The 12,190-nt window shown below is 42.9% G+C and overlaps 1 protein-coding gene across 2 annotated transcripts in view; it reads left to right on the top strand.

Moving 5' to 3' along the window:
- The first annotated feature begins 1,990 nt into the window (after positions 1 to 1,990).
- FBXO21 (F-box protein 21) overlaps positions 1,991 to 12,190 on the top strand; it is a 37,323-nt gene continuing 27,123 nt past the window's right edge. Inside the window, exons 1-4 of one of the 2 annotated variants that reach the window (XM_033097705.1) lie at positions 1,991 to 2,236; positions 3,112 to 3,247; positions 5,295 to 5,389; positions 11,662 to 11,783. In XM_033097705.1, coding sequence (XP_032953596.1) covers positions 1,998 to 2,236; positions 3,112 to 3,247; positions 5,295 to 5,389; positions 11,662 to 11,783 — 592 coding nt within the window. In that variant the 5' untranslated portion in view covers positions 1,991 to 1,997. The remainder of the gene's footprint in view (positions 2,237 to 3,111; positions 3,248 to 5,294; positions 5,390 to 11,661; positions 11,784 to 12,190) is intronic. The other variant, XM_033097704.1, reaches the window with a different exon arrangement.

Below are 12,190 nucleotides of genomic sequence, written 5' to 3'. Positions count from 1 at the left end.
AGTTAAGACCCCCACACGCACACCCACACATACCACGTGAAGACACAGAGGGAAGATAGCCATCTACAAGTCAAGGAGAGGCCCCAGAGAAAAACAACCCTGCCCACACCTTGATCTCAGACTTCTGGGCCTCCAGAACTGTGAAAAAATAACTTTGTGTTGTTTAAGCCACTCAGTCTGTGCCACTTTGTAATGGCAGCCCTAGCAAACGAATACAGGCAGTAACATAGTTTCAAACACATTTATTGAGATGAAAGTCACATAACATGAAACTCAATAGTGAATGATTCAGTGGCATTTTAGTACATTCACAACGCTGTGCAACCATCACCTCGGTTGAGTTCCAATACATTTCCATCAATCCAAAATAAAATCCTGAGCCCATGAAGCAGTTGCTTCCCATTCCCCCAAAACATGCTTTTATCAAGTGTGTTCTGTGTGTCAGGCACAGTACACATGCACTTTATATAAACATACTCATTTAATTCTCTCAACAGTCCCAGGAGGCCAACATTATTATTATTATCCCCATTTTACAGATGAGAAACTGGGCCTCAGAAAGGCTAAGTAACTCGCTGTAAACAACTGGTTAGATAACTGTAATCAGCAAATAATTATTGAGAATCTGCTGTGAGCAGAGCCTGTGAAAAGTAACTGGGCATCCGGACAATCCTGATCCTGAAGTTGCTTCTGATCTAGTAGGAAAGATGCAGGTTGAACAGTTATCAATTAAGTAAATAAGTACACGACTGCAAAATGCTGAAAAGGTGCCGTGTCTGGCTCTGGGGCTGGGATGAGAGAAGGGAGGAAGAGAAGAGCAGCCAGAAGGAGGGAGTGCCGGCATAAAGCGCATTCCAGGCAGTGGGAATAGTACACATGTGAAGGCCAGAAGTGGGAGGAAAGAGATCAGCCTGGCTGGTAGGGTTAGTGAAGGAAAGAATGTCTTCAGACAGGCTTGGAGTGGTAGATAGGGGTCTGTGTCTTTGCAACAATGTTAGGGATTTCAGATCCCTAAGGGCAAGAGAGAGAGTCATGGAGGCAAAACAACATCCACAGAAAGTAACAGTTACTAGTTCAATTGTCTCAGGGCATTCTGCTGATTCCAGGTTGGGGAGGAGGAGGTTAGTGAGCCCTTCAGGACAACAGTACTGACAACACATTGTTCTGTACCTGTGTGTCCCCGCTACCTCCCACCCCAACTGGAGTTGGAGCTCCTGAGAGGCAAGCACACCATCTTACTCACCTCTGTATCCCCAGGGGACAAAGCACAGTGCCTGGCACTAAACGTACCTGAGTTTTCTTTTACGAGGGCAGACACCGAAAAGAGTACCCACCCACACCTGAGTGGGAACTTCTGCCTTGAGAATTCAAATCTACCACTTTTTGTCTCTACGACTTTGAACCAGTGACTCCCAACTTTCTGAGCCTTGTTTTCTTTATCTGTAGAATGGGTACAAATATGGTACCTACCATAGAGGGCCCAAATGAGGAGTCCTTGAGGAAGGCATGTAAAGTGCTTGGCACAGCATCCACTCAAGAATATTAAGTTTGTGATCACAGCATGCTAGTTTAGAGTACGGTCAAGCAGAAGTCAAGAGGATCTGGATTAGAATCTAGAACAAGGGAGTCTGAGCAAGTCTGTTTATCTCCCTGAACCTCAGTTTCTCTATCCGTAGCTTGGGGACAATAATGGTTTAAGAGGGTTATTGGGAAGGTTCGACGAGCTCCTGCACAGGAAGCGCCCAGCACTATAAGAAAGATGGATGTTGTCATTGTCATTGTCGGTCCACGGCTCCAAGGCCCACAGCCCAGTTACTTTCCAAAACGCGGTACTTTCCCGTCGCCAAGGCGCAGTCCTCGCAAGTACCCTGGGCAGAGGGGGTGGAGCTACCGGCGTGGGCAGGGCCATCCTGGGGCCCGCCCCTCAAGGCAGGTGGGCGGAGCGAAGTGGGGTTCCCCCGGCGCGCGCGCACAGCGGCCCCAGGTACGCGGACAAGATGGCGGCAGCAGCGGTCGACAGCGCGATGGAAGTGGTGCAGGCGCTGGCGGAGGAGGCCGCGCCGGAGACGGCGGGCCTCAGCTGCCTCGTCAATCTGCCCGGCGAGGTGCTGGAGTACATACTGTGCAGCGGCTCGCTGTCGGCGGCGGACATCAGCCGCGTCTCCAGCACCTGCCGGCGGCTGCGCGAGCTGTGCCAGAGTAGCGGGAAGGTGTGGAAGGAGCAGTTCCGGGTGAGGTGAGCCTGCCGCCCTGGCCGCTGGTGCCCTGGTTCTGCGCCCCCGGGACGCGCGGGCTTGGCTGGCCCGAGCCGCCGCCTCCTGGCCCGCGCGCGGACCCCACCCCGGATGCCACCCCCAGACCCCTTCCCGGGGACCGACAGACAAAGGCCTCCAGGCCGCCGGCCCCTTGGGTCCATGCCGCGCGGACCCTCCGGTGCCCAAATTGCGCATCGGGAAGCGCCCAGCAGCCGGGCCCTCCCTAACGGATGACGACGGTAGTATCGCAGCTCATCCATTCTGCGCGCTTCTTTTGTGCCCGACACTGTGCTAAAATGTTTACACGGATCTGGTGATGCGGTGATCCCCACAGCCCTGAGAGGAAGCGGGCGCAGCATCCTCTGGTTGGTGGTTGAGAAGCACAGATTTCGGTGTGGACCCGGGATAAAATCTGGCCCTGGCATACTCGCCGTATGACCTTGTGGGCAGACTTCCCTTTTTTGAGCCTCGTTCACCGACTTGGCTGATAATTAGACCTACCTTTGACTGTGCTTATTAAATGAGATGTGTAGGGAGCATTTGCCAAAGGGCCCAGCTCTTAGGAGGCGCGCAGTGCATGTTAACTGTCATTGTCATCGCTATTATTGTATTATCGCTACAATTGTCCCCATTTTATAGATGCAATGGAGACACAAGCATTCTTATGGCAATGCCAAGGTCACTCCGTGAGCGAGTGCGTGCGTGTTGGGTGGAGATTGGAACTGGGTCCATCACCAGGGCCCCTTGACCACTAAACCATACTGCTTTCCCTGTTTTCCAAGGCTGCCTTTGATTCCTGCCTGCCTGCCTGCCTTTGAGTCTCTGTTAAGCTGAGGGGGTGTTTTTCTCCTTGTAGGTGGCCTTCCCTTATGAAACACTACAGCCCCACTGACTACGTCAATTGGTTGGAGGAGTATAAAGTTCGGCAAAAAGCTGGGTTAGAAGCCCGGAAGATTGTAGCCTCGTTCTCAAAGAGATTCTTTTCAGAGCATGTAAGAATCTGTTGATGTGGCTCTAAGCTTTTGCCTGGTCGTGGTGTGTGTGTCTGGGTTTGTAGGCATTAGCTCATCCAGCTCTTTTTGATATCTCCCTTTTCAGTGCTCTCACAATCCCTTACTCACTTAGATGGCTGCAAGAGTCATTGTGTCCTTTTCCTCCCATCCAACAACATGAAGCCATTTGTCCCTGCCAGCTTTACTTTTCTAAAGCCAGAGAGAGAATGGGGGTGGAAAAGGAGGGAGGGACCCACAACACAATGTAGAGGGATTTTTTTTTTCTCTTCAGCGTTATTTCTCTTCAAGTGGGTTAGCCATTTTTTTTTTTTTTTGCAGCCTCCACATGATTAGGGGGATCATTGATGATTGAACACTACAAATCTCACCCAGTTGTTTTCCCAGAAGGCTTGACGAAATTAATACGGTTCTTCTCTCTGGCTTTGCAGGTTCTAACCAGTTGTGAACTGCATTATTTGTTAAGCTAATAGGATTAAAAGCTATCTGTAAATCAAAATTATTGCTCCCTCAATTAAATTGTCTTACTTTTATTATCCCTGAAAAGTTTTTTTGTTTTTGTTTTTGTTTTTTAAATATTGCTGAACTGCATGGTTTTGTTTTTGTTTTTACTTAACACAAAGCGTTCACAGGTCCTGATTCTTAACTTTTTGTGACTCTGGAAAATAGTCCACCCCAATATTTTAAATTTATTTCTGATTGGGGGTCTAGAAATACAGCCAGTCTTACTTATTTTATTCTCCAGGTTTACTGAAGATGAAGTCCTATTTTCTAAATTCAATTACTATTACTTAATGGAGTTCATACATTTGAAATATTTTCAAAGCTTGTCAAGTTTTGAAAGGGAACGTTCAAATTTTGAACTTTGGACAAATTTGAATGCATTCTTCTGTGGAGAATAAAATTAGGTATTCCTTAGTGCAATTCATCTCTATAAATAAATGTTAACGTTAGAAGGGAAAAAGTTTATTTTCTACTTGGAAAAGCCATGCCCTAGCTAAAAGCATGCATGATCACAGATGTTAAATAACTGGTTGAAACGTTGTTTGCACACACATGTATTTGGACCAAGTGTTTGATGCACTTGGTCACGGGCTGCTAGTTTGCAACCTCTGCTTCTAGTCCAGCTGGTTTTGTGTGCATTTTGAACAGCCTGTGCCTTTGTCTGATAATAATGAATTGTTATGTTTCTTCCTTAGCTCCCTCTTCCCTGATACCACTGCTTAATTAGAAGTACGTCAAGTACTTTGAACAACGCAGGAGTGTACTTAAGATTGATCTGTGGGTGGGTGACGACTTTGGCTCAGGACCCTTGTATTCCTGTGTTCCCAGCATGCACACAGGTTGACATGAAATTCCCTGGCTACCTTCAAAAAGAAAAGTGGCAGAAGTGTTAGACTTTTAAACTGAGGGGATCTTAAAGCTTATTGGTACCACCACCTTGGTTTACAGAGGAGAAAACATGCAAAACATGCTCGGTGGGTTGAGTTGCCCAAAGCACTAGACTTCTCTCTCCGGCCCCTCCCTTCTTGAGTACAGCATAGCCTGCAGGAAGTAGTTCTTGTGAATTCAGAAATTTTATATTTCTAGTTCTTGTTTTTTTGTTTGTTTGTTTGTTTTCTTAGTTTCAGGGGTACAAAACAATGTAATAGACATTTGCACCCCTCACAAAGGGATAACTCCCCTCCCCCAATCTACTGCCTCTCTGACATTGTATATAGCTGTTACAATTTCTAGTTCTTGTTTCAGAGCTATTTTTCTTCCCATTAGAATTCTTGAGTTACCAGTTTCAGAAATTTCAGTGTATGAAACTATCATTAATTTACAACTAACAACAAGATTTAAACAAATTATTGTTACTTTGCATGTTACTTTCCACCCATGGTAAGTGGTGCAAAAGAATATAGGATAGCTGTTAACCACTTCCATGAAAATGACCGTCTTTCTTTGCCGCTCAGATTTGTGTATGAGAGTGACAACGACATCATTACTCGTTATTGAGGCCTGTTTGTATATGTCTTCTTCATAGGTCCCTTGTAATGGTTTTAGTGACATTGAGAATCTTGAGGGACCAGAGATATTTTTTGAGGATGAACTGGTGTGTATCCTAAACATGGAAGGAAGGTAAGCCATAGTTATAGCAGGGGTTTTTTTGGTTTGTTTGTTCATTTGTTTTAATAATAACCCCAGAATTAATTGCTGTAATTTGTATGTGGCCGAACCATGGGACATGTGTTTCCGAAATTTCATGTGTTGCTACAGTTATATTTATTTAAAAATTCTGTATACTGAGACAGTTGATATTTAAAGAAACCATGCAAAAATCCTTTTGGAAAGAAGAGAATTACTAGTATGTATTTTATTTAGTCCTATTGTGGGCCAAATACTGTGCTCTGGGCACTTGTGTCTATTATGTCATTTAGGTAACATAAATTATCCTTCCTTTATTATCACCTCCGCCTACCACCACCAAATTTGCCTATCGTGCATTGAATATTTAAAAAAATAATTTCTTGGGCATGTCTTAATTGAATGGATAATTTGTTACAGTTTCTGAATTTGGGGAAGAAATAATGTTACTTTGACCACAAACACTAGAGATATTTGGTTGAGCCATTCTTTTATCTCTCCTTATCAAGAAGGATCCATTATCTCTTGGTTGTTGCTTTAGAATTTTTATGACTCGTATTTTCTGCTGTGGGGGTTAATTTCCAGTTTGCCTGAAAAATGACTTGCTTCCAGCCTAACTTACCTGTGAGAAAGATTCTCTGCTCTAAAAGTTCTGAAAACTCTCCTAGTGATGAAAGATAAGAATGTTAGTTTAGGATCTTCCTTGAGAGAGGTTATTGGGAAATACCTTACAAACAAGGCATAAGATATTTTTCTTGTTGTTTTTAAGGCAGTTTAGGGATGACACGTATCTATCAGTGGAACAACTGTAGGGGAGAGGTAAGATGTGTCACTGTTCTAGGCCTCGGATGAATTCAGATGCAGAGGTCATTTTTCTGTTTCTATTTTGGTTTATCTATAAATGAATTGGAGTATGATCTAACAGTATTGTGCAGCCTTAAAAATAAAAGCTGACCTGTCTTTTTTACATATATACCCACATACTTTGAAATACATAAATGTAATATACAGACTGAGTTTATTGTTTAATTAAAAAATACTGTTTTGTAGTATATACCATAAGTTATTTAACCACCCCTCTATTGTAGAGTAACCGTTTGCTTCTCCATTATTGTGTTACTGTGGAGGGTGATGTTTTGGTGGTTCCTTTTCTCAGTAAAAGGTCCCTGGGAATAAGCTTCCTAGGTCAGACTATAGGATATTATTGAAAAAACATAAAATAAGAGCATGTTCTTGAATGGGAAGACTGACCATCATAAAAACGTCAGTTCTTCCAAAATTAATACGTAAACCTATGGCCATTTGAGTTAGGATCCAACAAGAGTTTTGGGAGGGGAGAGTTTTTTTAATGTGTGTCTTAATTGGGTAATATTGTCTAGAAGAAGAAAATCACAAGAAAAGCCAGAAAAAAACAATTTTGAAATAATCACAATGGGAAACTTGCATGACTACATATTAGAACATATTGTAAAGCTACCTTTAATGAAAACAATACAGTGTTGAAGTGAAAATTAATAGCCACATCCACGGGAAAGGATAATTCAGAAACATGTCGCAGCATAAAAGATAATATATTTAAACTCAGAGGGAAAAAGATGGACTATTTAATAAATGATATTAGGCATAACTGATTATCCACCTGGAAAAAAATAAAACTTGCATCATATATAAAAACTATTAGGTTGGTGTGAAAGTAATTGCAGTTTTTGCAATTATTTTTAACCTTTTAAACTGCAATTACTTTTGCACCAACCTAATAAATCCCAAAAGACTAAACAACCTAAATTTTATCACAATGAAAATCCCTCAAGAAAATAGGAGATTTTGTATACAATTTAGGGAGACTTCCTTAACCAAGACCAGTAATGCAGAAGCAATAAAAGAATATGGACAAATGATTTTGCAATTAAAAAGTAAACTTCTGTATGACCAAAGAAACCATAAACAAAGTCTTAAAATTTCCAAGAGGAAATTGAAAAATGTCCAAAGGATAGGAGGATGATATCCACCAAACAGCAAATCCAAATGGCTGGTGATCATGTAAAAAGACCTTTAAATTCACTCTTCAAAGAAATGTTAAAACTGTGAAATACTGCTCTTTTACTTACCAGATTGGCAAAAGAGACTGAGTATGCACAGCCATTAAAAACATATATTGTTACAGTCTTTTTAGAAATATAGATATGTTACCCCTTGGCCTGACATATATTTTGAGCCGAAAACAGTGTTGTTTTCAAATAACAAGGGGTATTCTCATATTTGTAAATATTTTGGATTGCCAGTTTTCGAGAAGGACCCTATTTGTCTTCATTCCTGGCAAATGCTTGTTTGGATATGGAAAGCTTAGGAACGAAGAAAAGTAGTTTCTATAAAGCCCCAGTCCCTGGATGTTTGAAAACAATGCATTTGTGGTGTTTTCTATGTGGTCTTGAAAGAGAGTACATTCCCAATAAAGATGTGAAAACATATTAAAAGGGTACATAGTACCTTATAAAATTGACCCAGAATGACCAACACTGAGACATATTTCGATAAAAATACTGATATTAAAGACAGAAAAGTCCCTTGGGCATCCAAGCAAAAAACAAAACAAAAAACAAAAGTCACGAGGGAAAGAAAATCAGAATATCATCATACTTTTCAATAACAATGCTCTGTGACAAAGGAAAAAAGGGTAACATATTTAAGATACTTAAGGATCAAAAATGTCAGCAACAGATTTTTATATCCAGCCAAACTGACTTGCAAGTATAAAGGCCGCAGACAAACTTCCAGGTTGCAAGAACTTGGGGACTTTTGAGCCCATCCTGAGAAATTTGCTAGAAAATGAGCTGTAAACTACCAAATAGTCAGAGAGACATGGACATAAGAACTAGTGGTGAGCATTAAATATTGGTTTACTTGTAGAATTAAATCCAAATGACAGACAGTAGGGTAGAAAGTATTTATGTAATGGCTATAAGCCCTGACAATGTAGAGGTAATATAGTTGTTTGGAAAAAACGAGCAGAGAATGGGGGAGAACACAAGCGAAATATTTAACTTTTTGGTAATCACCAAGGTGATAAGAATATTAGTCTTGTTATTCTGAGGCTGCTGTGTTTTGGAGAGAGGGAGTGAGTGGAATAAAGCAGATGAGTACAGATGACCCTTGAACAACTCGGGTTTGAACTGTGCAGGTCTACTTGATACACAGATTGTTTTCAGTTGACCTTTGCAGTTCAGTTGAGCTGCACAGTTCAAACCCGTGTGGTTCAAGGGTCAACAGGCAGTTGGGAAGCCGCGTTTGCGGAGGGACAATTTAAGTTATAGGTGGATTTTCGACTGCTGCGGGGGTTGGTGCCCTTAACCCCCTTGTTGTTCAAGGGTCGACTGTGATTATGTAACTGGAGAAGCAGCATGCTTCTGGAAGAAAAACAAGGTACAGATATAAAATGGAAGAAAGTAAAAACTGTTAAGTTCTGAATTTGAATTGGAAATTTCAGTATCAACTCATGAGCTATCTTATATTTAAACATATGTAGAGGGGTGTGTGTCTTTATGTGCATGCATACGTACACCACACTTCCTATCTCTGTCCACTGGAAAGGCTTAAAACAATAACCAACCGAATAGGAATGATCATCCCTAGTACCAGACTGTGGTCTTGATATGCCATTTCCTGTTAGAGAAGCCAGAGTTTTTGGAGAAATGGCTGATTCTAGGTCCCAAACAGGAAATGTAAAAGATGAGCCTGGAGCATCTTGGAAGCCTGGAACCGGATAGCAAGGAAAGTAGCAATACTTCATGTCAGAAGTCCGCGGGGCCAACTGAAGAGGCTTCCATTGGCCCAAAATGGGACAAGGGGAGCATGACTGTGGATAAGAACTAGAAGGGACAGAAATAATCAAATATGTTTAGCTCCGTTGAGTTCATAATAATACTTAACAACAGCTAGTTGGTCACCTTTGGAGGATAATAACAACCTAAAGTTTTACTCTAAAAATGATGAATGAAAGAAATGAGCATTTATCCTGCCTTTCTAATATATTATGCCATTGGGGGACCAAATAGTAGATAAGGAGGAATTATTCTTTATAGAAGTATTCTAGCTAATAAACGAAGAAGCGCTGGTTGAATTAGGATATCATTCCTCTGTAACCTCTGATGAATTAATGGACCTGGGCACTGAGTAGCAGCGACAGCTCACATCACAGAAAGAAACAAGGCAAGATTGCCTCCTGATCGAAGAACCCGCCACCACCTAGGAAGCAGTCTCACTAAGTAAATGCCATCCGAATGTGATCAAGCCTCTGCATCCAATTGATAGAAAATTCAGAAGACGGAGGACTGTTAAACTACAGGATGCCATCCTCTATCCTAGAATCCAGACTCGAGGAAACTTTCGAGTCAAACAGCCAGGTTTCTTCAATAAATAAAAGGCCGGGGAAAAACGATGGAGGGGAATTCTGGAGACTGAGAGACTTCAACAGCATTGAAAGAGACAGGTCGAGGGTGTTCAGGGACGCAGACTTGGTGAAAACCAGAGAAAAACAAGGTAGTGATGGCCGGGAGGCATAGACTGGGGTTATAGATGGGAGGTGATGGCCCCCCCACGCAGCACTTCTGGGGTGTCTGCAGAGTTCTGTTTCTTGGCCAGAGTGAAGGGGACAAGGTGTTGGCCTTATAATAATTTATTAAGCTACTCGTTTCTTTCAAGTGATTTGTCTGGATTGATATATTGTACATCTCAAAGGTTAGAAAGCTGATAAAACCTGGCTCTGCTAATTTTCATGTACTACCGAAGCTTGAGAGTCCTTTGTTTCTTTATGAAATCAGGCAGATAGTTAAACACTGTCTCCTTCCTACTTTCTGTGATCCCTTGTGTGTTTGGGAGATTTGGTGAAGAATTTCATTTACTCAGCAAGTATTTATCGGGAGTCTCCTCGCCACACACTGTTCTGGGCAGTGAACAACACAGAAATCCTACCTTCTCAGAGCTTCCACTCCATGGGATAGATAGGCACTAAACAGATGAAGGTATTTATTACACTAGAAAATGAGGACTGCTATCGAGAAATACTAATCAGGGAAGAAGCTGGGTGGGTGGGGGTAAATAGGGTGGTGGGTGAAGGCCTGACTCAAAGGGACACTTGAATCATAAACTTAAGAGGAGATAAGGACACAGATTGCAGATCTCCAGGGAAGGCACGTTCCTCAGGAGGAACGGAGAGTGCCCTGGCCTGAGGTGAGCTGAGCAGCAGCCAGGCATGATGAAAGAACAGCAGGGACGCCCGGTGAGCGGTGACTGGACCGACGGTGGGAATAGTAGGAATTGAGCGCAGGGAGGTGCGGGGCGGGAGTGCAGGCGGCCTTTTACGTCATCATTAGGACTTGGAGCACGGCGAGGAACGGTGAAGAATTGGCAGCAGAGAATTTCTGTGCTATGATTTCACATGTGAACTGGAGCACTGGCCGCCGTCCTGCGCACTGACGGGGGCCACGGTTCGAGGCAGGAAGCTCACTCCGTGGGGAGGATGTTGCTGTGACAAAAGGCGGCGGTCGGTGGCTGAGATGTTAGTGAGAGGCGGTCACATGCCGGCCGGCACACTGGTGGATGGATTGGACGTGGCTTCTGAGAGAAGCCAGCAGTCCAAGGTGACTCCACGTTCGGGGCCTGACTGGAGTGATGGAGCTGCCTTTATGTGACATCAGGATGGCTCCAGGAGGGGAAGGACATGCGGGTGCTCACCAGATCCCCCATGGGGGAGGTGGCATAGCGGTCCGACATACAGGTCTAGAGTGTAGAGGAGAAATTTGTTCTGAAGAACACATTGGGGGTTGTCGGTGTGGATAATACAAGAAACTGTGAGGCTGGCTGACATCCGTGGCAGTGAGCGTAGGAAAAAAGCTGCAGCCCAAGGCCTGAGTTCCCTCAGCCAGCTGCGGAGGGGCCAGCAAAGGATTCCAGACACCTCACCCTTTTCTCCTGAGACTCCCCCCAGTTCCCCTAACTTTTCAGGTTTCTCTTTCATTTCCTTTTAGTAAAGCTGAAGCCAGACAGATGACCGTTTCTTGAATTTCAGCACGACTGATTTACTGTTCAATTACAAATGCAAAGTCCTAAATTGTGTTGTCTGCTTGCATGATAATAAACTATATGATCGTGAACCAATTACGTTTGTCTTGCTAAGTAGACTCTTTACGTGGTATGATTAGTGTGAAGTAAATAGATCACTGAAAGTTTTAGTGTCTTAATTTTCATTGACTTGTTTGTGTGTTTTCTAGAAAAGCTTTGACCTGGAAGTACTACGCAAAAAAAATTCTTTACTACCTACGGCAGCAGAAAATTTTAAATAATCTTAAGGCTTTTCTTCAGCATTCTGATGACTATGAATCATATCTTGAAGGTGAGACTTTAAATAACAGTATTTCAATAGGCAGCTTAAGAGTAGGACTGGAAACACTCCCTGATGAACAAGCAGTGGAAAAGTAAACTATGCCGCATGGGCTTCTGGAGGGTCTGGTCTTTTAGGTAGGCAGAACTATTAGATTCAGAGCTGAAATTCTGTCAGAATCTTTAGCTGTCAGCTGAAGAGACAGTGTTTTCTAAAGATGCACCATCGGTTCAAAGCTTGAAGCTGAAATTTTGGCCAATGAGATTAATTCCTTGCTTTCGTACGCTTTGAGCCATCATTTCCAAATCAGAAATAAATTTGTCCAGTTTTGTCTCCATGTGACCTCGAGCAAATCCCTTAACCTCCTGTTAGAGTTTAATGAGGACGAAATGTTCTTGTGCATCAGTGAGTCTGCGTGT

This window comes from Rhinolophus ferrumequinum, chromosome 25 (genome assembly GCF_004115265.2).
Source record: "Rhinolophus ferrumequinum isolate MPI-CBG mRhiFer1 chromosome 25, mRhiFer1_v1.p, whole genome shotgun sequence".
NCBI classification, from domain to species: Eukaryota; Metazoa; Chordata; class Mammalia; order Chiroptera; family Rhinolophidae; genus Rhinolophus; species Rhinolophus ferrumequinum.
The sequence above is the reverse complement of the archived record's forward strand: the minus strand, read 5'-3'. Positions and strand labels throughout refer to the sequence as shown.